This window comes from Bacillus rossius, chromosome 10 (genome assembly GCF_032445375.1).
Source record: "Bacillus rossius redtenbacheri isolate Brsri chromosome 10, Brsri_v3, whole genome shotgun sequence".
Classification (NCBI taxonomy): domain Eukaryota; kingdom Metazoa; phylum Arthropoda; class Insecta; order Phasmatodea; family Bacillidae; genus Bacillus; species Bacillus rossius.
The window spans coordinates 59,896,950-59,923,712 of record NC_086337.1 but is presented as its reverse complement, the minus strand read 5'-3'; the positions used below and the strand labels follow the sequence as shown (position 1 = coordinate 59,923,712).

Genomic DNA, 26,763 nt, shown 5'->3' with positions numbered 1-26,763 from the left:
ATTTACTAACAAAATAAAAATAATTTTTTTTAGTAAATATATTTGCATTAATACTCTTTATTAATTCATGATGTCTATTACAAGTGCACCAAGCTTCGTACGTGCTGCAGCTTCTCAGCTCATGTTCTTCCTTCGAGCGCCACAAAACCCTTCGCAGCGAGCGTGAGGGCTGAAGTGGTTTGGTTCGTCCTGGAAAAAGAATTAACATGGCCACAACATCATTGTTTACATTCATCAACATGAAGAGTGAGTTATCCTACTCTAATGTTTGATACGCTTGTTGAAGGAACTATCCAACACACTGTAACCCTTCTTCCTCCTTAATTGGAAGAGGGGTTGCGTCCCCGACTCACTCTGGGCGCGAAGGGAAAAAATAAATATTAAAACCAGGCATAAAAAGCTAAACAATATAAATTCCCCACACCACTGCCCAGGGGTCAGGCCAAAAAATTCAAAGGATATAATAGCAGAGTAACCATTAAACAAACAAGAGGCAAGACTTTGGACGTATGTTATTAAAAAATAGAAATTTGCAAAAATAATTTTTACTATACATAACCATACAAGCTTAGTTACAAAAGCTGACGTTAATAATGGCAGCATCTTATCCCCATTTGCGATACTAACAATAACCTTTAAAAAATCGTAAAAATATAAATACTGATAACAACAAGTATAAAAAAATATAAGGGCGTGAGGCGTGGCCACTATAAAATATCAAAATTTACTGACTGCCCTAATACCAAAAAAACAAACAAGACAATCAATACAAATATATAAAAAATTCTACAATAATAAAACTGAAGTACAAAAAATTTATTTAAATAAAGTTCTTAAACTCTCAATCAACGGTTTAGTCTTTCTTCAGATGTTCGTTGCTAAAGACTTGCCAAAAAAACAAAGTTAATATCCTAGGCGTACGCTGGCTTCCTGACCTTCCTCACCAACTCCAGAGTCTAATGCCACGCCGGGCCATAGGTACGAATTCACAAAGGCGTGAACGATGATCAAAAAAAAATTATCTTATTTTTAAGGGAAATGTAGCAAAAACTCTTCACGTAACATAACCATGTTACCACAGAAGTATTTATCATCAGCTTCAAACAAAGTCTTACTTCTTTATTAACTTGCCAATGATTTTATAAAAACGTAGAATGGCCGCACCAACCAACATCAGGCTGCGCATGTAGTCCAATACCGATCGCATACATTTAATAATACTGCACAAGCTGATATATTAGCTAAATGCCAACTTTACGTATGCCAATTCCGATGACAAAGTCTCAAAAACAAATTGCAAAATGTTCGTTTCTTCCAAACTTATACTTTTATTGCAACTACAGGCAAACGGGCGACCTTTTAAAAAAATCCCACACTGGAACAACGTGTGAAACAAATGGGCCTCTTCACCAAACTGGCTAATAAAAGTTCCGTCCAAATAAAATTTAGTATGGGAAAATACACAGTTCACTAGGTTTGCCAAAAACCAGTGCAGCACCACGAGGGTAAAAATCAAAATTGCGGCCTCTCTTTACCTTGATAAGTCCAGTATCACAGGGCAAACCATTGCCCTGTCACCCAGCGTGGAGCCTCCACCCCTATACTCTTCGCCGCCCGTTGCCGTCCGGCACACCAGTCCGCGCCGTCACATGGCTCTGTCCTCGACGGTCGCTCGGCACAAACACTTCTCCCGGCCCCAGCTGATTTTTTCTTCCCGGCAAGCCGAATGTCTGACGTCATCAGCCAACCGCCGGGCGCTCGCCAAGTGGTATTTACGTGAAACACAATCGATGTTCTTAAACTCATAATCGATAGCTACCAAAATGCGTATAACTAATTAACAGAAACAAATATAATTTAAAAAAAATTTACAGATAAATTAACATTAATTAAAAAAGGCGTAAAAATACGTGAAATAAAAAACCATATAAAACTAGAGACCAGCAACAAAAATAAATTACAAGTAAAAATGTGGCCCTGCCGGCCACAACCTCCGCCTTGAACAAAAAAAAATTTAAACAGCAAAGAAAATTTTAAAAATAACCACAACTACAAATTATAAAAAAAAAACATACCAGAGTAAGTTCCAAATAAAATAAAAATAAAAATATTTAGCCATATTCACCCTAAAAGGGTCATCCACATTCATTTTAGGAACTCCGCCTTACAAACATTTTCAAATGACTAACATGGGCCTTTTTTACCTTATTATTTCTTTCAACTTCTTCCAACAAGACAGTAACCGGCCCTAAAATCTTTACAATCTTATACGGTCCATCATACTTATTCTCTAACTTAGAGCTCTGATACCCTACTTTGTCACTCAAAACAAATTGTCTGCATAGCACTTCATCACCAATTTTAAATACATTATCCACTCGCCCCTTATTATAAAACTTACTCATTTTCTTTCTAACCTTTTGCAGATTTTCGGCTGCTTCTTCCCACATTTTTTCCAACAAACGGGGGCTTCGGGTTTCCAAAAGGGCTGGACGCAAACCCCAACAATTTAGTAAAGGATGGGGTACATTTCTTCCCAAAAAAATTTCCGATGGTGTGAATTTAGTACCACTGTGTATGGTCATGTTAAAAGCTAAATTTAATACGTGGATAACACTGTCCCACTTCCGTTGGTTACGTTGATGAAAAATCGTGAGGGCCACTTTGACATTTTTATTCACCCTTTCAACCAAATTAGGGTTGGGATAATAGGGGCTGGTAGTAATATGTTTTATACCCCAATCTAAACACATCACTTCAAAACACTTACTCTTAAAATATGTAGCATTATCTGATACTACTTGCTCCGGGCTACCAAACAAACCCCACACTTTAGTTTCTAAAGCCTTAATAATATTCTCGCTTTTCATATTACGCAAAGGCAAAAAAAAAACAAAATTTAGAAAAACCATCTACCGCTATAAGTAAGCAATTATTCCCCCCTAATGATCTAGGTAGGGGCCCAAAAATGTCCAAATAAACCCTTTCCCAAGGTCTAGTCAGAGCTTCAACAGAGTATTTACCTATCTTACTATGTCTAGATTGCTTAGCGCGCTGGCAATCTTCACAGCTTAAAACATGATCTTTTACGTCTTTTTTCAAACCTGGCCAAAAAAATTCTTTAGAGATTTTATCTATAGTTTTTTCGATTCCGCCATGCGCGCCTATATTAGAATCATGGTAATACCGCATTATCATTTTCCTTACCCCCTTAGGAACAAAAACTTTATGTTCTCCATCTTTCATCCAACACAAAAGCCCGTCTTTCATTCCTAAGTCTATAGTAGTATCCTGTCCCAAACGCGTTATTAAATCTTTAGTCTCAGGATCCTCTTTTTGTATTTCGCGCAAATCAATAAATCCTTGAGGGAATTCCCTCAGGATGTTACATTCTTCCTTGTCTTCAGTTCTCATTTCGTCTTTACACTGAAACTCATGTTCATCAAACATGCGCGATAAGGCATCGGCCACTACATTATCCTGTCCTTTCATATGTTTGAGGTCAAAACGAAAACGCGTCAACCGCATGATCCACCGCCCTATTTTCCCTAGTTGCCGCGGGTGGGAAAAAAGCCATGTCAAAGCCTGGTTGTCAGTCCATAATTCAAATTTCTCATGTTCAAGAAAACTCTCAAATCTCTCCAACGCAAATATGCACGCTAATGCTTCCTTCTCATATACACTGTATTTTAACTCGTGCTTATTTAGGGATTTACTAGCATACATAACAGGTTTTAAACCTCCCTCACGTTCTTGCAACAAAACCGCCCCCAGACCTACTCCCGAAGCGTCCACTTGCACAATAAATTTTTGCTCAAAATCCGGAAGTATTAAAATGGGGGGTTGAGCTATGGCTTTCTTTAAATTCCTAAAGGCCTGTTCTTCCTCTTCCCCCCATACAAACTTAACATCTTTCCTTTTCAAATTATTTAAAGGCGCGCATAGGTTAGCGTAATTCGGTATAAAACGGGAAAAATAACCAAGCATTCCTAAAAAGCGCATCACTCCCTTAACATTACGGGGGGCCGGGAAATTAACTATGGGGTTTATCTTATCTTGGTCCATGACCAATTCACCTTCTCGGATTATGTATCCTAAAAATTTTATCTCGCTACGGGCCCAAACTATTTTTTCCGGATTTACGGTAAAGCCGGCTCCCTTTAGTTTCTCAAGTACTTTTCTTATATGTTCTATATGTTCTTCAAAACTATTTGAAAAAACACAAATATCATCCAAGAAACTTATTACAAATTTATACTGATATTCTTGTAATATGTGCCCTAAAATTCGTGACAAACATTGGGCCCCAAAATTCACCCCAAAAGGCACTCTAGTCCATTCAAAGTGCCCCCAAGGAGTGACAAACCCGGTAAATTTCTGACTACTTGCTTCTAATTCACATTGATGAAACGCCGAGTTCAAATCAAGCACCGTAAAAAACTTGGCTTTTCCCAAATATTGCAAAACAATTTCAACTTTAGGCATGGGAAACGGATCTAGTTTTACCCTGTCATTAAGGAGGCGATAGTCAAGGACCAAACGATATTTGCCCTTATTTTTCTTATCTACTAAAAAGGCCGGTGAGGCAAAATTGGATTTAGAAGGGACTATTACCTTATTATCAAGTAAATCATTAATAATTTCTCGAAAGGCTTTCATTTTAGGCGGTGCACATTGATACGGCACACATTTAATAGGGGTTTCATCTACCAGCACGATCTTGTATGGCATTAGCGTACATTTGCCAATTTTAGTAGTGATAACATCCTTATATTCCTCGCTTAATTGCTGTATCTGCAATTTTTCCTTCTCACCCAACCTTTGCTCTAACCCTTCGATACCACCACAAACCACCTTTCTTTTTTTTTATTCTCCCACAATTTTATCTTAATTTTATCATTAAAATCGAACCTCATTACTTTCTCGCCGCACACTATTATAGCCTTACTATCTTTTAAAAAATCCATTCCCAAAACTACTTCATGGATCAAATCGGGCATTACCCAGAATTCACGTGTCCAAGATAAATGTTCCAATTTAAAATGTAAAAATACTTTCACCTTTACCTGAACCTTTTGCCCGTCCGCCATGGCCACATTAATGCCTTGACTACTTACGATCTTAGTTTTCAAAAATTTATGATCGCGCACCAAATTACTCAAAAATTTCTGCTGGATGAAACTACAACTAGCCCCCGTATCAAGTAAAGCTTCTATCTCACGATCATACAACCAAACTTTGACACATAAACCTCTTTTTGCCTGAATGACCGCCAAACTATGCTTATTGTTAAATCGATATTTCTTAACTTCCTTACGGAAATTACATTTCCCGCTATTATGACCATCTTTATTACAAAAACCACAAACTAATTTTTTCTTGCGATTACATTTTTTTATCAAATGGTCCATGCTGCCACACCTAAAACATGTCTTGTGTCTTTCCTGCTCCGGTTTCTTTTTAAAGCAAAATTTTTCTAAATGACCATATTTGCCACAAAAACCACAAACAAATTTATTAACCTCCGAAACCGAGCAATCCTTAGCAAAATGCCCTACCTTATTACACTTAAAACAAGTCTTATCAATTTTTTCATTACCCGGCGTTTTAAAACAAACCGGTTTAAAATTGATTTTGCCTTTACACTTATCGAATTCACATTTAGCGTAAAAAATATTATCAACCTGGATAGCCCAAGTGTTGAGTTCCTCCACACTATTAGGTCTGCCAATAAATGCGCATTCGTGTCTGATGGCAGGATTTAGATTTTCCAAAATAATAGCTACAAAACGGTGATCATCTAACTGCAGACCAAATATATTAACGTGATTTCTAATATCCTGTATAAATTCTAAGGTGCTTTCATTTTCCCGTTGAAAACGGAAAATCAATTCCTTAATTAGATCGTCCTTCACCCTCTTAGGGCAAAAATATTCCCACAAATTCTCTTTCACTACCGACCATCCAACAGACTTATTTATACCTGACGTAATCACGTCTCTAGCGATCCCGCTACATTTAGTCGAAATACACCTTAACAATTCTTGCTCATTTTGTAAACAACAATTAGTTTTAAAACTATCTACCCCCAAGCAAAACTTTATTAAATCTCTTGGCCCACCGGAGCATAAAGATGGCAACCTATCCAGTTCCTTAAAAAGCAATTTACTTTGCATAGCAGTATTCAATGAATTTACTTGGCTGATCTCCGAATTCTCCACATTTTCCTCAACAGGTTTTTCCCTCCCTTCTTTAATGTGGGTACTTAATTTCCTGCGTAAGGTATCAATGCCATCCTCCAGACCACTCTCTACTCCCGCTGCTTGCAAATTAGCGTAAACCTGTTCTTTGGGAAGTTTATAAATCCAAGAAACTGCCATTATTAAAAAAATCAAAAAAGTCAGCAAAATCGCAAAAGTCCAAAGTCTCTGCCAAGCAGAGTGGCGCAGGTTGTAACCCTTCTCCCTCCTTAATTGGAAGAGGGGTTGCGTCCCCGACTCACTCTGGGCGCGAAAGGAAAAAATAAATATTAAAACCAGGCATAAAAAGCTAAACAATATAAATTCCCCACACCACTGCCCAGGGGTCAGGCCAAAAAATTCAAAGGATATAATAGCAGAGTAACCATTAAACAAACAAGAGGCAAGACTTTGGACGTATGTTATTAAAAAATAGAAATTTGCAAAAATAATTTTTACTATACATAACCATACAAGCTTAGTTACAAAAGCTGACGTTAATAATGGCAGCATCTTATCCCCATTTGCGATACTAACAATAACCTTTAAAAAATCGTAAAAATATAAATACTGATAACAACAAGTATAAAAAAATATAAGGGCGTGAGGCGTGGCCACTATAAAATATCAAAATTTACTGACTGCCCTAATACCAAAAAAACAAACAAGACAATCAATACAAATATATAAAAAATTCTACAATAATAAAACTGAAGTACAAAAAATTTATTTAAATAAAGTTCTTAAACTCTCAATCAACGGTTTAGTCTTTCTTCAGATGTTCGTTGCTAAAGACTTGCCAAAAAAACAAAGTTAATATCCTAGGTGTACGCTGGCTTCCTGACCTTCCTCACCAACTCCAGAGTCTAATGCCACGCCGGGCCATAGGTACGAATTCACAAAGGCGTGAACGATGATCAAAAAAAAATTATCTTATTTTTAAGGGAAATGTAGCAAAAACTCTTCACGTAACATAACCATGTTACCACAGAAGTATTTATCATCAGCTTCAAACAAAGTCTTACTTCTTTATTAACTTGCCAATGATTTTATAAAAACGTAGAATGGCCGCACCAACCAACATCAGGCTGCGCATGTAGTCCAATACCGATCGCATACATTTAATAATACTGCACAAGCTGATATATTAGCTAAATGCCAACTTTACGTATGCCAATTCCGATGACAAAGTCTCAAAAACAAATTGCAAAATGTTCGTTTCTTCCAAACTTATACTTTTATTGCAACTACAGGCAAACGGGCGACCTTTTAAAAAAATCCCACACTGGAACAACGTGTGAAACAAATGGGCCTCTTCACCAAACTGGCTAATAAAAGTTCCGTCCAAATAAAATTTAGTATGGGAAAATACACAGTTCACTAGGTTTGCCAAAAACCAGTGCAGCACCACGAGGGTAAAAATCAAAATTGCGGCCTCTCTTTACCTTGATAAGTCCAGTATCACAGGGCAAACCATTGCCCTGTCACCCAGCGTGGAGCCTCCACCCCTATACTCTTCGCCGCCCGTTGCCGTCCGGCACACCAGTCCGCGCCGTCACATGGCTCTGTCCTCGACGGTCGCTCGGCACAAACACTTCTCCCGGCCCCAGCTGATTTTTTCTTCCCGGCAAGCCGAATGTCTGACGTCATCAGCCAACTGCCGGGCGCTCGCCAAGTGGTATTTACGTGAAACACAATCGATGTTCTTAAACTCATAATCGATAGCTACCAAAAGGCGTATAACTAATTAACAGAAACAAATATAATTTAAAAAAAATTTACAGATAAATTAACATTAATTAAAAAAGGCGTAAAAATACGTGAAATAAAAAACCATATAAAACTAGAGACCAGCAACAAAAATAAATTACAAGTAAAAATGTGGCCCTGCCGGCCACAACACCTGGGTTGTAAATGATAGGCTTTGGTGAGCGATGTAGACTAACATCGCCTAATATAACAGCTGTAATCTCAGTCATTATAAAAACACGTTTCTGCTCATTGTCCCATCTGATCTCACCAGTAATGTTAGAGAATTTGTGTTACATAAGACAAATGTTGCAGCCCAGTGATCTACTACAAAAAATGAATTTCATTAAAAAATATTTTTAAACTCAAGAGTAAAATCATCTTCTGGTTATTGATTCTGAAAAAATTAATTGAAATGATAAAAGACACTCAAGTTTAAAGACTACGAATTTGTGTAAACGTAGGCTTACCATATGTTGCTAATTTAACTATATTTATAAGTTTTAACGATTAACAATCTAACAGCACAGTGGCAAAAATTTTAATACTGAACAATGAATTGCAAAATATTACTTATGTCTTGAAAATTCAAGAAATTATCTGATCTTCAAGGGCAACAGCATTTGAGTGGTCAGATCACTCACTTTCCGTCAAGGGTGATCCAGAATCCAGGCTCGATTCCCATTGGGGTCAAAACTGGATTTTCTTTTCCAACGGGAAACGGGACTTTACATTGAGCAGGTGGGTTTCTTCAACAATTCAGTCATCGCTTCATCCTCATACCAGAGGGACACAGCAGAAGCATCCATCAGTTCTATGGTTACACATGTTCATGTGATATTCCAGTCCAGATACCTCCCCTGTTCTCACAAGACACGTGTCTTACCCTCTGACCAACGTGGACCCAACGCTAGCCACCACGACGGTCGCGGTGGCCGGCAGCCCCGAGAAGGACCTGGTGAGGTCCACCGTGGCGGAGGAGTTGCCCACGTTCATGGCGACGATGTAGGTGACCTCGCCGTCCAGAGCCCTGAGCACACATCCCCCGTCTCAGCGATGCGGCGAGAGTTACAACAGAAACATGACAATTTAATACCAAGCGTATCTCTACTTATATTATAGATGCGGAAGTGTGTTTGTCTGTTTGTCCTACTTTCACGTAGCAACGGAGCAACGGATAGACATGATTTTTTTTTTGCATAAAGACAGTTTATGAGCCTGAGAGAGACACATACTACATAAAATAATGAAATTCCATCCCTAATAGAGGGAAAAAGGGGTAAATTCAGTTTTATAATAGAAAATCGTAGGAGGTAGGTCATAGACAAAAACAGTAAGTATTTCTCATTTCATTAGATCTGCCACATGGTCATAATATCGTAAGATCTTGCAACTTACTATCCTTCTTTGCGAAACCCATTCGCTTGGTGAAGATCGCGGCTGATAGCGAACTAAAGGTGCTAATAACAGTTCAGTTTAGAACTCCGTCAATAGATGGCATTGCCTTGAATTTGTAACGCACTATCGTTTGGTGCACCCACCATGTTGCCTTCCCACATGATCCTCGGAAACTCGAATCCAGACTAACTGCATGACTTGAAGAATATTTGTCATGAAGAAGTTGGTAGGAATGTTTAATGATGTTTTTATTCTGGTCCTTGACTTTGTCTGGATAATGAAAGCAGTCGAATGCCTTGTAGTGAGGTAACCACTATAGTGCAGCTGTCGACAAAGGCTGCTTACAACACATCAAGCAAACAACAAGACCGAAGTTTATAAAACATCAGTTGAACGCTAGTGGACTTCAGCCTCTAATATTAGCAGAACCCGAGGGATGTCGGAAACAGTCTGTTTGCAGGCATTTTGTTAATTTTAGAGCTTGCAATTTTAAATATATAAACATAAATTTATGAATAATTTGATTGCAGAAATTCTCTTATTGTGCAAAATATATTGGTTAGAAGAAAACCCCTCATTGTGTACCATTTCTGCCTGCTTGGGTATCATACTACATTATTTCAAGTTGTGGTCTTCATTTCTTGTGATGTGATGATTTTTTTAGGTCCTGTAGCTTTCACACTTGCCCTTACCCCTTCAGTTTTCTTGGCTTCAGAAAAACCTGTTTTGCAAGCAGCTTCATCAACAACCACACTACATAAGTTTTCTAACTACTCGATATTCACTCAGTCATTTGAACTTCAATTTCCAATTTGCGTTTCTGTCCCTAATGAGCTACAGCAAAATGTGTCCCTTCAAATATCCAGCCCGAATAGTCTTCGTGAGAGCAGGTAGGATTATCGGAATACTTTTTAAACAGGCATGAAATAATAATAATAATAATAATAATAATGTCTTGTTGCTAACTATTCATGTTTATGAACGAGATATAATAATTATCTTTTTTTAAATTTAGAGACGAATTTTCATCATTGCCTCATGCCAGAAGTCTTTAGTGAAGGAAAGTTTACAAACTAATTATTGCTAAATATATTTATGCCCTAGACGACATGACCGTGAACCTAATTGAAGTCAGTTTTTCTGACCCCCACACCGAGCTAAAGCTAGCTCGTATAATCGAATGTGTATGTCCTACCTGACGAATGCGAACACTTGTTGTGTCACGGCGGCAGTGTGAGTTGTCCCTCGCTGTATCGTCTTGGTCTTCCTTAACTGCACCAGCTGCTTGTACACCTTGTAGTGACTGTCTTCATCCTCTTGTTGTTTCTGGAGATTCAGCCATTTGTAGTTAGAGTTTACTGGCAGCCATGTGGTATTACTGGTCGAGAAACCTACCAAAGCAATGGACAAGTAAGTAAAACAACCTGTAATTGGTTGACCACGAATCACAATATGCTACTGCTGTTTACATATATACATGTATTAAAATAAGAATTTGTTGTTTGGCTAGTTATGGTAAAAATAATTGAATGTCTTTTGGTATGATTATTCACACAGATTGTTCTTCTCTATACATGCAAGGCAAGCTGTGTACAAGTATGGTACTTTAAATTGTGACTGTATGATTGTTTTCCCACCCGACAAAAAATGCCTTATATATTTTGATGCTCTTGTATATGATTTTACTATATAATAATTACTTAAAAGTATCCATATTATCCATTTAAACAATCACCTAAATATAAATTTAGCAGACACAGTAAAACCTGGACTACCCGAAAGAAAACTGTCAAGTAGTTTTACGATAGTGGAAATATTTGTAAAACTCTGCCCATAAGTGAAATGGGCAAGCAGGTTTTTTATAAGGAGATTTTCATCTCAGTGTGGAACAAGAGTGTACATTTTTGTAAGTAAATGCTTTGCACCTTATAAAGATTTTTACATAAATATCCATCGGCATATAGTACTAGTTAATTGTAATTTTAAGAAAGATTGTTGCACTGCATGCTGCATTTATGATATTTTGGTATAAAATCGGTTTTGAAATATTTCCCCCAATTATTGGTATTAATTCACATGCTTCACAATAAAAGTTCAGGGGGAAAATAGTTGTTGATTCTACGTGAGCGACTGCAGGTAATTAACAGTTACACTAAGGCACGAAAATTGTCCAAAACTATGTATGTCCCGTTATTTTCCTCGGGTTAAAAAATTAAATAATAAATGTTTACTGCAATGTGTGGCTAGTAACTGAAAAATAATTAAAACTGGATTGTGTTAAATGCTCCACCAGTTAAGGGTGAATGGCAATACTCAGATAATTGGTCTATATGAGCACAATTGCTATTGTTCAATTTGAATTAATATTTTTTTTCGTTATTCTGGCATTCTGGGAACTCACTACAAAGGAAAACAAAATTGATGACACACTGAACCTTTTACATAGAGTTAGGATTTTTCAGGAGCTGGTAAACTGTGGCATAATTGAAGTCACTTTCTTCATCGCCATTACAATATTATAACACCCAAAAACATTGCTGAAATTTTGCTTGACCATGATTAACAAGCATAAATTAGAATTCCGTCGTTTAACTCAGTCACTTCCATGGGAAGCAGTTTTTTGAACCTGTTTCCCCAAGGCATACACTACACCTCACACAATGTTTTGGGTGTCCAGAAAACATGGCATGGAGCATCAGTTTTAGGTGGTATCCATGCAGCAATGCAAGCATGACGACCTCTAGGAACTACTTGGGCCATAGTTGTGCGAGAGAACGCGACCTGCGCTGGTGGTGTTGTCCCACTGGAAGGGGGTGCGCTCCGGGTCGCGGCTGAACAGTTGGTAGCGCTGAGGGCCGGCGTTAAGCCCCTGCGGGTCCACGGTCTGGTTCCAGCTGATGAAGGTGTCCTCCATGCCGATCTCCTCGCCGTTGTAGGTGACGGCGGTGCCCGGCATCAGCAGCGCCAGAGCATTCATGGCGTCCACCAGGCCCGGTCCCACACGGCTGGCCACCCGGTGCTGGTCGTGGTTCCCCACCTGCACCGACCAGCGCTCCTCAGCCCTTCCCCACAGCCAGCAGCGCCAGAGCGTTCATGGCGTCGACCAGGCCCGGTCCCACCCGGCTGGCCACGCGGTGCTGGTCGTGCTTCCCCACCTGCACCGACCCAGCGCTCCTCAGCCCTTCCCCACAGCCAGCAGCACCAGAGCGTTCATGGCGTCCACCAGGCCTGGTCCCACACGGCTGGCCACGCGGTGCTGGTCGTGGTTCCCCAACTGCACCGACCAGCGCTCCTCAGCCCTTCCCCACAGCCAGTACCGCCAGAGCGTTCATGGCGTCGACCAGGCCCAGTCCCACACGGCTGGCCACGCGGTGCTGGTCGTGGTTCCCCAACTGCACCGACCAGCGCTCCTCAGCCCTTCCCCACAGCCAGTAGCGCCAGAGCGTTCATGGCGTCGACCAGGCCCGGTCCAACACGGCTGGCCACGCGGTGCTGGTCGTGGTTCCCCAACTGCACCGACCAGCGCTCCTCAGCCCTTCCCCACAGCCAGTAGCGCCAGAGCGTTCATGGCGTCCACCAGGCCTGGTCCATCACGGCTGGCCACGCGGTGCTGGTCGTGGTTCCCCACCTGCACCGACCAGCGCTCCTCAGCCCTTCCCCACAGCCAGCAGCACCAGAGCGTTCATGGCGTCCACCAGGCCTGGTCCAACACGGCTGGCCACGCGGTGCTGGTCGTGGTTCCCCACCTGCACCGACCAGCGCTCGTCAGCCTTTCCCCACAGCCAGCAGCGCCAGAGCGTTCATGGCGTCCACCAGGCCTGGTCCAACACGGCTGGCCACGTGGTGCTAGTCGTGGTTCCCCAACTGCACCGACCAGCTCTCGTCAGCCTTTCCCCACAGCCAGTAGCGCCAGAGCGTTCATGGCGTCCACCAGGCCTGGTCCCACACGGCTGGCCACGCGGTGCTGGTCGTGGTTCCCCAACTGCACCGACCAGCGCTCCTCAGCCCTTCCCCACAGCCAGTAGCGCCAGAGCGTTCATGGCGTCCACCAGGCCTGGTCCATCACGGCTGGCCACGCGGTGCTGGTCGTGGTTCCCCACCTGCACCGACCAGCGCTCGTCAGCCTTTCCCCACAGCCAGCAGCGCCAGAGCGTTCATGGCGTCCACCAGGCCTGGTCCAACACGGCTGGCCACGTGGTGCTAGTCGTGGTTCCCCACCTGCACCGACCAGCTCTCGTCAGCCTTTCCCCACAGCCAGTAGCGCCAGAGCGTTCATGGCGTCCACCAGGCCTGGTCCCACACGGCTGGCCACGCGGTGCTGGTCGTGGTTCCCCAACTGCACCGACCAGCGCTCCTCAGCCCTTCCCCACAGCCAGCAGCACCAGAGCGTTCATGGCGTCCACCAGGCCTGGTCCAACATGGCTGGCCACGCGGTGCTGGTCGTGGTTCCCCACCTGCACCGACCAGCGCTCGTCAGCCTTTCCCCACAGCCAGTAGCGCCAGAGCGTTCATGGCGTCCACCAGGCCTGGTCCAACACGGCTGGCCACGTGGTGCTGGTCATGGTTCCCCACCTGCACCGACCAGCTCTCGTCAGCCTTTCCCCACAGCCAGCAGCACCAGAGCGTTCATGGCGTCGACCAGGCCCGGTCCCACACAGCAGGCCACGCGGTGCTGGTCGTGGTTCCCCAACTGCACCGACCAGCGCTCCTCAGCCCTTCCCCACAGCCAGCAGCACCAGAGCGTTCATGGCGTCCACCAGGCCTGGTCCAACACGGCTGGCCACGCGGTGCTGGTCGTGGTTCCCCACCTGCACCGACCAGCGCTCCTCAGCCCTTCCCCACAGCCAGTAGCGCCAGAGCGTTCATGGCGTCCACCAGGCCTGGTCCAACACGGCTGGCCACGTGGTGCTGGTCATTGTTCCCCACCTGCACCGACCAGCTCTCGTCAGCCTTTCCCCACAGCCAGTAGCGCTAGAGCGTTCATGGCGTCCACCAGGCCTGGTCCCACACGGCTGGCCACGCGGTGCTGGTCGTGGTTCCCCACCTGCACCGACCAGCGCTCCTCAGCCCTTCCCCACAGCCAGCAGCGCCACGGTTACCAGGACAGACATTTGGTTCATAACGTCTCGCCTTAATATGTAACTTATTGCATATTTCGAACTGAAGCGTGTGTGCTGCTGCTAACACTGAGAGCAGCAGCGAATACCTAAGCATACTTTCCTAACTTTCGCATACTTATACGTACTTCTGCATGCTTTCGCATAATTCTTCATAATTTTGCATACTTTCGTACACCTTTTCATACTTTCGCATTTTTTGGCATAAATTTACAGATCATACTTTTTCGTACATTAATACACTTTCATGCACGTTTACATACTTTCACTTACTTTCACAAAATTTCTTATCTCTCCACTGTAAAGCTGGATGTGATGCTAGAATATGAATGATTAAAATCGTATAAATATTTACAATAGAGATATGTGCCATATTGTGGCTATCATAAACCTTATCATTCGATCTTAGATTACACTTACGACATGGTATATTTTCGATGCATAATTACACGTGTTTCAAATATTGGTGTATCCTAAGAATATTTTATTCCTCTCTCTGTGTACTAACGCACATGACAATCAAGCACAAATGTTTTTATTTGTTTTATTTAATCTTTCGATGTTAAAACAGTATTTGTTTCAATTGAAATACCTAATGTTTTTATAGCAATGTATTTTAAGGTTGCCATTTATTTTTGTTGGACAAACTAGGGAATATAAAAATTCTAAAAACAATTAAATCTTTTCTAGAATGCACACAATTGCCATGAAATCCCCAAAGCAACTATATACAATGCCTAAAATATTACATTCAAGAACATTTATAACATATCCGAAACGAAAGAATTGATAAAAAAAGAGTTTACACTCCCTCGTACGAAAGAAAGCCATGGTTACGATGTGTTATTTACGTCATGGACTTTCAGTTGATTGAATTCTTTGAGAATTGAATATGATTTGAGTAGAAATTTGTTGATGCAAATTACAAGAAAACACACTCACCACCCAGTTGGGCCAATCACCGGCTGGTATGTTCTTAAGCCACAAGCTCGTTATGTTCTCGTAGTCGTCGGCGGTCGACGTGTTCTTGATGTACTCGATGACGAAGAAGTTGAACGTGAAGTGTGCTCCCGGCCGCTCCTTCGTGCCGTAGTACTTGAACGTGTTGTCGAGGTCCGCGTACGCCTCCGTGAACATGACCCTGGAACAGTTATCATCGTGCAGTGGCCACGATGTCGTGGTATGCTTGATTGCTCGCCTCATACCTCGGAGATCGAGGTTCCATATTCGGTGTGGCCAAAGCCCTGATCTTCACTCCAGACGAATGTCGGGATGGCTTCCTACTATATTGTACACAGCCGATTCCTCCCCCAGTTCCCCTTCCTTATGAATGCTGGGTGTGTCTGTTCCTACCAAACCGATGACGAGACACGAGATAGCTTCTTTTATTTTGTGAGATAGTGCTGATAAGGAGTTTACAGGGTGGCTTGGTTGCCCACTGCCAAATCCTCATCTAGGGCTACGAGTACCCCCTCGGGGCTTGGACTGGCAAGAGGAGGACCTGAAAGGCCTCGGCCTCAAGAAATCTTGGGAGGGATGAGACTAAGACAGAGCCCACTGGATGGAGGTCTCTTGAGAAGACAGCACGTGGTCTGTAGGGCTTGTGGTTGTTGCAGTGAACGATTGGTAAACATGGTGAACAATGCAGTTGCAGAGGGCCATTCAGCTTTATAATACACAAATACTCCATTGCTGGGGCCCTCATTCCTTAATATGGATCATCCTTCAGGGACTAGCCACACTCTCCATACGCCCAGTCCTGAAATCTGGATATCGATTACATATGTGATGCCACTGTATCCATGTACACACATGGTATTATTAATATTTTATGTTAAATTTAAAGGTGACAAGTCCTCCATAAAAGTTTTCCTTTCATGTCGAGGCAGCATTGTGATGTTGAGGTTAAATTAAGTTTAGCTGTATCTTAGTCAGAATCATCACAGTGAAAATCTTTATCACTGAGAGCTCAAAGTTGGAGTTGGCACTTCGTTGCCAAAGCCAATGAGAGAAGGCCTTGTTTCTTTGACCAATGTAAATATATTTATTTACATTCTGACACTTATGTGAACAATAATATTTTTTCTCTACATACACACACACTAAATACCGCCTATGTCTGCCATTGGACAGTTTTTTAAAAATACATTTCGGCTTAACTTCTCGTCGATGAGATCGTTAGAGATGGCGACCTCAAAAAACCATGAATACTGTGACAGCAATTGGCCAAGACCTGTGGCGAGGAACCACGCCTGAAGTGACTCCGGGAGATCATGGATAACCAAAGTCAGAACGGTCGGCCCTCCGGAACGTCAGTCCCGTGCTCCACGGACGCGAGTCGCACCTGGTGGAGTGGTCCTTGCTCGAGTACTCGTCGAGGAGCGCCCGCCACTGCTGCACCATGTCGAAGGTGGCCGGCTGGTTCTGCGTGTACACGTGCTTGAGGTAGCTCTGGTCCGTCGGCTCGGCCCCCGGGTCCCCGGACAGAGGCTCGTCCCGCAACTGCTCGTCCTCGAACAGGAAGGTCACCGCGTCCACCCGAAAGCCATCCATGCCTTGGTCCAGCCAGTAGCGCATCACGTCCTGCGGGAGGAGACACCCGTCACCATGGCAACACGGCTGGTTGCGAGTCAGACCACGTTTGTATCTGCAACTCCAGCTAGAGATGTCTTTTAACTATTCCTGCAACTCTTGGAACTGTTTTGAGCTATGTTATAGAATGCTATTATACAGAAATTTCTGTTGGTGGTGCTGACATATTGCTACATATGTTTCACAACTGTTCTGCTCTACTTATTTGCTCATTTTACCCCAAAGAAGTGTCCGAAAAAATTTGCTGTTTCATTTCGCGATAGGTTGAAATTCAAATATATATATATATATATATATATATATATATATACAATCTTTTGAATTCTTTTACAATTGGCTCAGGGTTTATTTGAAAACAGCGAGTGAGCCAATGAAAAACCTCCTAAGAAGGAATTATTGCATTGTAGGCAACACAGTTGGGATTTCTCTCATGTCAGCAGTGAATGGAGAGGTGGCTATTATCCAACTATGTACAGGAATTTGGAGTCCGCCCTAAATTAAATTTAGCGAGGGATTTTTCCAATGCCTAATATTGCTTTTTCCCAATAATTATATGATTTTATTTTTCTTTAGGAGAGTAATTTTTATAAATATTTTATTTGTCTCACAAATATCAGAACAATGACAGAAAAATAATCATGTTTGATTTAATGAGGTAATCCATTAGTTCAAATTACTATCATTGAAATGAATAACATATATTGGTGCTAAAATATGTTTTACTGTAATGATTTTTGGTTATCTGCTGCTGTGCAGCAACGAATTTGAGGCTCATTTGTCAGTAAAACTATCCGAAGTATGAGTTGTGGCCAGAGATTCTAACATCTCAAACACCCGTGATTTTCTTCCCATTGTGTGATTGGACGATATGTTTTAAGACACGATCCGGAAGGCCCCGAGCCAATGGTAAACATTTGGCTCCATGAGTACAAACTCAACAAGGGCCGAGTTGGGGATGGAGGGGGCACTAACATGTGTGGCAGTCAATGATAAGTTAAATATTTATTTTGATGTACAGACATTTATCGCGTGGTAGCAGAGGCTTGGCGAAAGAAGTAGCCAAAATGGGCTCTAGCACGTCCTTATAATTAAATTGATGACTGAGATAATACCCCCCCCCCCCCCCAAATGGCCAAATTTCAAAAGTAACATGTAACAATTTAAGTGTAGTTAAAATGCTGTAAAGCCCAAGACTTGTTTGTTAGAATTAATTGAAATTGAGATATTATCTTACAGGTAACATTCTTTTGGCAATAATAAAGTTTTCAAGCAAAAATTGTTGTCTTTATGTCCTCCTCACTACGGACAATAGGTTACAATATTAGTGCCCTGATTTTTAATTCTCCACAATGGTTGACAAATTATTGGCCACGTTACTGCCTGGTGGTCAAACATACTGTGCAATGGTAGGGTCCATGACCCAAAAGCGAATACAAAATATTGTGAGGTGAGATCTTGTTCGGAAACTAATCCTCAGATTTGGTAGGATCTACCTCTACTAGTCATAATTAGGGACGGGAAAAATTCGTGGGTTATTCGACCTATAGGATAGACTCCAAAGCCATCTACATACACCGGTGAAAGTAAACTGTTTAATGCTGACTTGAGAGATGTATATTCTTTGGATGAAGTTTTCTCATCAACCTAGAGTTCTTCAGGTAAACTGCAACCAATATCATGAGTGAAATGACAACGCGAATTTTTCTGGTCTTCAGTCATAGGTTGTGTATTGTTTAGGTCACAAAAATGACATTGTCTTTTTAACTTAATAAAAATATTTTCCAAGATCAATTATAGTGTTTTGTTACAAAGAGAAGTCAATGTTGTCTAAAATGATGTATGCCAGAGATCAGGCATCCTCGCTTCGTGGCAAACAGATACCAGGTACCACAATCTTAAATTTTAAACGGTTAAAACCACTGTAAATCAGTGCAAATTAAGTTTAAATTTCTTCACTGATGGAGCACTCTCGGTTGTTTATTAGTGAAATGTTACTGATGCGCAGAAGTCTTCGCAGCAAGTGAAAGGATTTTTCCTGGGAGACTGACGTCACCTTGATCTCCTGCACCACGTGTTTGTTGCGGTAGTTGAGGTCTGCTTGCTGCACGGCGAACTGGTGCAGGTAGTACTGCTGTCTCTCCTCGCGCCACTCCCAGGCCGACCCGCCGAAGTCACTCAGCTGCACATATTAGAGGGAGTGGTAGGAACATAATTGTGCTGTATTAGTTTCTATTTATTTGGAAAATTGGTATAAATAACAGAAAAAATTTCCTTCACTAAAGCAGAAATCACACATAAGGTGATTAAAAAAATTGAAATTGTGTTTATTGACATTATTATAGTCACTCCCAAAAAATTAATTAAATACTAAACTCCAGTGACTTCACAGGGAAAACTATTTGTAGCAGTCATTTACTATTGACTTAGAGCATTTTATTAAATTATACACTATCTGGAGTACTCGGCGTTGCCCAGGCTGAACACAGGGTGATTTATTGTCCACGAGTTATAGCAAAATGGATATCGTGAAAACATTCTCCGTGTTCATATATATATTTTTTTCGTGGAGATCGGTTGAACGGTGTAGATGTTGATGCACTGCAACGCCATCTAGCGGCGAGTTACAAAATATGGATAGCATAAATACCTTCTCCATAAAAAAATACTTCAATGTGCCAACTTTCATGGCAATCGGTCAAACGGTGTCGGTGTTTATCAACGTCATACACACATACCAACATCATATTTTATATATTAAGAAGATTCTTTAACAAAGATAAAATTTAAAAAAATCCAAAAACAGAAAATTATGGTCAACAAGCTGTTTGAAACCAAAACGTTTACTTTATAACTCCTATCTCGTCCTCTTTTATCAATCAGTGTTGTGTAAAGTTTCGTAAAAGCTTCCACCTGGTGTTACCTTTGAAGCACAACATCAATTTCTGAGTGAAGTGTGTATTCGAAATGTACCGGCTCAGTCATTCTTATCTCACTCTTCCACAGGTCCCCGAATCAGGGCCAAAGCTGGAACAGGGCTTATTTTTTCTCCAGATTCCATTACTTGAATTGTCTATAATGACCTCGTTGAAGAGATGTAAACATCGAAATACCTACATACCAATCAACCAACAATGTAGATTGATCAGGATAAATTGTTTATTTGTCTGTGGGATTGTGTGCTCTGTGACGAAATTGAAAAACATTTATTCCCTCACACAAAAACACAGTTAAGCAAGCAAATATTAGCTAGGACCATATCATTACTAATATCAAACACACATATTTACTTTATTTTGCTGATTGATTATTTATTCGTTTCCTTCATGTCTAGCTTTTTTGTTTCGTAATTAAACTGACTAAATTATTTCTGCGAAATGTTGATGGTTTTTTAAAAGGCAAGGACTAGCAAACTGATAGTTCATTTGTACTAAATTGGGGGGATCAGAAGGAAAGGCAGTTTCACCCAATGACTATAAGTAGCGCGCTCCGAGCCTCTCTATGCTGACTTGGTGTGCTCACAATGAGGCATCAATCATTGGCCAACAAAGTCCTCCCGTATGCTAATATGTTACACAGTTTAAAAATTTTAACGGATATGTTAACAACAATGTAGTTATTATTAAAGCTAGCAAAAACAAATATGAAGAGGAAAACAAAAACCTTTTTTTTACCCAGTTGTTTGGAGGCTGCCTGGTGCCATTCTCATCTTTTTTTGGATCCACCCAAACAAAGTAATCTGTGTATGGGTCGATCTTTTGCACTGACTTTTTGAACCATTCGCTTTCATTACTCACATGGTTCGGTACCAAATCAAGCAACAGTTTCAAACCTGAAATCATGGAAGGATTTATTCAAGAAAAAGTCGAAATTTTGTGTACCTCTGAGGCACTCATGAACGTAGATGCAATTTATAAAGCATACAAGTTTATTTGCAATCCGTTAGTTCATACTAAGCTTAAAATAGTAAAAAATTATGTTCTTTAAATTGTTCAACTTCTGGAAATATATCTCACCAAGTTTCTCGGCAGCAGATTTAAGCTCTCTCAAATCTTCGATGGTCCCGAATAACGGGTCGATCTGAGTGTAGTTCGATATATCGTAACCGAAGTCAACTCCTGGAGAAGTAAATATAGGCGACAACCACAATGCACCGATTCCTGCGTCTTTCAGATGATCCAGTTTCTGTGTTATACCTAAAAACAATAAAAGCATCTTGATTAAAAGTGCATTCATTATAAGTATGTATTATATTTATGGATACAGGCTGTTGTTATGGGTTTTGACTTTTTCTGTGCGACGCTTGACATGACACAGAAATCGGATTTGTACCACCGAGTTCACCCAAATGTTCTTTCCTGGCCTCACAGTTTATTAGTTGTGAGCATGGGCGCAAATCTGTAGGATTTCCAGGGGGGACCCGTGAATTCTGTGGTTTAAGAATTTTGCGCTAGAGGTCAACCGAAACAAGTCTTCTCTGGATGATAAGCTCGTATGTTATACACTTTATTTTTACGTAAGTGATATTAACAATAAAGCAGAGCAACATATGTTTTAGTAATTATTAATTAATGACTATAAGAAATGATCTCTCAAACATGTTTGTATAATTTGCTAACCTAAATACATAAAATATCCATGAAAAAATCTATTAAAATAATATACGTGAATATAACGCTGTCCGTCCGTCTGTCTGTCCGTCTGCCACCAGGCTGTATCTCATGAACCGTGATAGTTAGACACAAATACTAAAAACATAGTAAAATAAATATTTAAGGAGGCTCCCATGCAACCAACGTGATTTTTTTGTTCGTTTTTGCTTGATATTGAAAACGGCAACAGGTAGATGCTTGAAATATTCACAGAATATTTAGTTATATATTCACTTTAAAATAAATGATTAAATTAAAATAAAACAAATTTTTAAGGGGGCTCCCATACAACAAACGTGAAAACAGAATAAAATTTCACAAATGATGTATTTCTGTTGCCGCTATAACAAGAAATTCTAAAACAGAATAAAATAAATATTTAAGAGGGGCTCCCAATCCCATTCAACAGACATGATTTTTTTTGCCGTTTTTATAGATAATGGTACGGAACCCTTCGTGCGCGAGTTCGACTCGCACTTTGTCAGGTTTTTTATGCCACATCACATAATTACTGCGATTCAAATGCTGTTCGTGAAATTCTTTGTTCACAGTTTTTGATGCGCCCTAAAAACCCAAAGCTCCAAAGCTAATAAACGGATCAACATCAAATGAACGATCGAATCATATTAAAACCCTTAAAGACTCTTTTATTTAGTAAAGTCATCAACCAGGTAAAAAAGAAAAAAAAAACTTAATGACACAAATGAAAAATCTCGTAGATAGAACTATGAAATTTATCCTACAGCTAATTGAACCACATACATTTCTCGGCTTATTTTTAGTATAATCAGTATTTTGGCAGTGAATATTATTTAGTTAAAATATACCGCTTGATTAGTTATTAAAGAGACGCGTTTGCTTCCTTATTAACTTAAATACGGATGTGTAACGTTTAAATACTTCTTTCTCAATCTTACTTTTGTTTACTCGTGCAGTGTTGCAGTTATCAAATAACAAATGTTATAAAGTGATTATCGGCCATGAATTGTGAAAATTATCGTTTGATAATAAAAGGGGAGTGATTTTAAATTCCATATTGACGAGGAAAAAAATTATTCCCTGTATATTCACATGTAACGTACAGAGCAGCTAGCCTTACAGAATGGAGATGAGCTAAAAAAAATTCCAGTAATGGTATATAAGTTTCAGTTCGTAAATAAACTAAATTCTGCTATAATTACTGTTAAAGTATTAAGTTGTTTATTTACTGGAAAAAATAACGTTACATAATCACTTAAATAAAATATATTACCTAAATAATAGTCACTACTTATAAAACAATCAAGCTTACCAGGTGAGAATCAGATTCTGTTTTCCGTTTCTTCCGCGTCACGAAATTATCCATGTTGATGTTTGCCAAGAAAGCAGAAGACTGGCGCACACGAGAGCAAAACCACTTTAAAAACAGACTACCTGAAACCTTTAATACTGTCATTTCAGAGGACAAGGTAGTGTGGGTATCAATGGGGAGGAAATGCTAACGGAACCCTACCCTAGCTTCGTCCTTTGGAATGAACGGTTTCTAGGAATTAAGGGTTTCAAAGTTCTCACTGGAAAACTCCATACCATGGCTTTCGCAGAAGGGGTAGGGGAAAATAACTACGGAACTCAAAGGTAGGAATATAAAGCATGTCAAAGTGTCTGTCGTCGTTGTAAATAATAATCTGATATATATGCTGTGTACACCATTAACTTTAAAACCACGAAGTGGGCCCCCCCAAGGAGGGGCCCATTAATTCCAGGGGGGGCCCGGGCCCCCCTGGCCCCCCCGGGATCTACGCCCATGGTTGTGAGTGACATTTTACTCGAATTAAGTGCCGGTAACTTGTTTATTTAAATAATATATTTACTTATAGCAATATAACTAATGAAATGTTCTGAGAAATACTTTACTTAGCGTAAATTCTCACCTTTAAGATCACCCACTCCGTTTCCATCACTGTCCTTGAAAGATCTCGGATACACCTGGTAGAGGACTGTAGTTTGCCACCAATCTAGTGCATCCTTTCCACTGGCAAAGAAAGCGAAAGAAGTAGCCAACAAGAAAAAATATATTAAAAACTTCATTGTCCTCAGCGTATCGTCCACGGAGTCCTGTACAGCGCTTCACACGAAACTGACAAATCTAACTTATATAACACTGTGTTTACACATTGAAACTGCTTTAAGTGTTCATATTTATATCAAGATAAAGTTATCGTATTTATGAGATAAAGTGATAATTTTCAAATATTTTGTTTATTTGCCACTTGAAGTATTTTATTTCATATCGTTATTGATAAGCAATAAAGGAGACCTAAAGTGCTTATTAAAAAATACAACATATTTATTTATACATTAAAAGTAATTTGTAACATTGATGTGCATGAATACGCATCCACATATAAAACTTAATGTTACGACCATGGTTTGCCTATTTCCTCTAGATTCATAATAAAACCTAGACAGTGGAGATGGCATAGCTAAAATCTCTTAGTGATGTGGTTGTTTGTTGCAAGCACATCAGACTGTTTCTGTCGACTGATTTAAGAGTCAGCTGCCCCTTTTGCTTCAAAATTAGATGTTTCTGACTTTGTTCTGATATCTGCTCGTTCCTAAGACATATAACTCTCAGGTTCACGAATATCTTCTGCATGATGTTCTCTTGGTAGGTGGACGGATGGATGGGATTGGAATATGCTTTAGTAGTATATAATAGTTCTTCCTGCGGTGAGGTGCCTGATGCCGTATGCCCTCTTAGAATGTGACGTCACTGCGCCCAACTTGGATGACCTTGACCCTAAACCACCATCTTGGATTCCGGCATTTTTAATTATTACATCACCGCCAACATTTTGTTTTCTAGAACTTTCCGCCATCGTGGGTTGTAGAACTTTCAGCCATCTTGTTTTTGTCTGATGGAGGTGGCCATTTTTGTTTCTGCTGTTTGTTCGCAGAGTGTGCCAGCATCACTCTGGCTCAAGCTCATAAGGTCTATGATACATCGGAAGGGAGGCCATTCGAACCGACAGATCGGACCTCTTGTATGGATGACTTACGCCTTCCACATACATCGAGACATATGCAAGACTAAGACTTAAACAAGGTATATAAAAAAATAACACATATTTAAACATGTTTTTTTTTAATGTTAGGAGGCCGAGGAACCATCTTTGTTTTAAATATTTTCTACTAGAAGCGCTAGTGTCTCATATTGTATATTTCTTCTGCTAGAGTGTGTTATAACCATCTTTTTTTTTAAATGCTTGTTCCTAGGAGCACTAGTGTCATAAATTGTTCACGTCGTCTGCTAGAGTTCGCTAATGCTATATTAGTTCATTATTTACCAGCTAGAGCTTAGTGGTGTCAATAATATATTGATTGATTGCATCGATAACTGACCTTGTTTTGATCTGTGGCTGATGCATAAAAGGTTATTTTACTCTAAAAATACTTATTTAATTAAATATGAAGACGTAGATTATTGCCTTGTTTTTACTTGCATTTGAATAAAATTAAAAAAAAAGTAATTATATTTTGGATTTTAAAAGTGATTGTTTTATTTCAAAAAATCTGATTTATAACTAAGACTGAGTTCTCAAAATACAATGTCTAACTTAAAGAAGTAAAAATCATCATATAGATGACTAACAAAATGGAGAATAATAATAAAGTAATTCCAGCAATCGGGGCATGTTTGATTAAAATGAAATTGAATTCAGTTGGAACTAAATGCACTTGGAGCACTTGTAGAATTTCAGAACTTGGAGCTATTGGAACACTTGGAGCAATTGGACCAGTTGTAGCAATTGGAGCTTCGTAACCACTTAACCCAGTCGAATATGATTTGTTAATCCTGAATTTATAGAAAATAAAATTATTACTTTAAAAAAGGAATCAAAATTGATTGTTGTCTTTACTCGTGTATTTATGGAAAATGAGTGTTGTTTTGACTCGCATCTTATACGAGTCGCTGCGAGTATTTATGTGATGTCCAGACGATGGAGTCCTCAGTCCTCCTCAGGCCACGGTGCATTGCGGATTGACTCTCTTCAGGACGTTTCCTGAGATTCAGTTGGTATTTGAATTTCGACCTTTGATGACCGGTTTAACATCATGTACTTTCATCGTGCCAGTGCAAATACTGTGGTACGTCATTCACCACCACTTCAAATGCTCGCAGGCATGAAAGAGGCGGATGTCGGAATAATGCACAGAGAATACTGTCTCAGTGCATAAAATGTGGCAAACTAATTTCACGGCTAAATAGTCTAAATCGACATTATGACATCTGTACTGGGTCAGCTAAGTGCAGGCAAGAACATGTTTGTAAAAATGAAACTGCCTGTTGTTTCAACTCGCGTCTCACGCCAGTTGCTGCGAGTATATAGGCGATGAGAGACTCAGTCCACCTCTGGTTGTGGTGCAGTGCGGATCGCCTTGTTTGACTCCTCTCACACATTAGTCCGGTATCTGTGAATTCTTGAGAACTCGATGGCATCATTACCATCATTAACTTCGACCTGGATGGAAGGTTTACCATCGACGGCATCGTTGCTGACAGTACAAAGATCTCAATGGTGACGACGGTGGCGGCGACGGGGCAGACCTGGTGGAAACGGCGTCAACAGTTGCGCCTACTGTTCCGGCAGAGCAGGAGGTCTTAACGCCAGCAGTGACTTCAGCAGCGGAACAATGGATGTCAATAGCGTCAGTGACATCGATAAAGGATCCTGCAACTAACGGTGTTCCATAATCTAACTGTAAGTACTTTGACAGCATAAAACACTTGAAAATTCGTGATTACATAATAGACGATTGTTATAGTAACTTTGGCTGCATTAAGTATCATTGCAACAGCTGTTGTAGTCTGTTTATACGCTACGGAAACCTGATAGAGCACACGTAGTTTTGCAAAGAACTGATTAAATATTTATCCGAATCAAACTATATATTCTGCATAAAACATGGAAGGCATCATAAATATATATATCACTGTGCTTTTATCGAAATTGGGATCTTGGGATTATGCGAATATGT

The 26,763-nt window shown here is 40.5% G+C and overlaps 1 protein-coding gene across 1 annotated transcript; it reads right to left on the bottom strand.

Moving 5' to 3' along the window:
- Positions 1 to 23: 23 nt before the first annotated feature.
- On the bottom strand, positions 24 to 23,905 carry LOC134536290 (maltase 2-like). Its single transcript, XM_063376041.1, has 10 exons — positions 23,655 to 23,905; positions 21,109 to 21,288; positions 20,767 to 20,924; positions 19,149 to 19,274; positions 16,848 to 17,086; positions 15,446 to 15,644; positions 12,168 to 12,423; positions 10,582 to 10,777; positions 8,875 to 9,018; positions 24 to 189 (listed from the first exon to the last, which is right to left on the bottom strand). The coding sequence occupies exons 1-10, from the start codon at positions 23,809 to 23,811 to the stop codon at positions 120 to 122; spliced, it is 1,725 nt and encodes a 574-aa protein (XP_063232111.1). The 5' UTR covers positions 23,812 to 23,905; the 3' UTR covers positions 24 to 119.
- Positions 23,906 to 26,763: the final 2,858 nt, after the last annotated feature.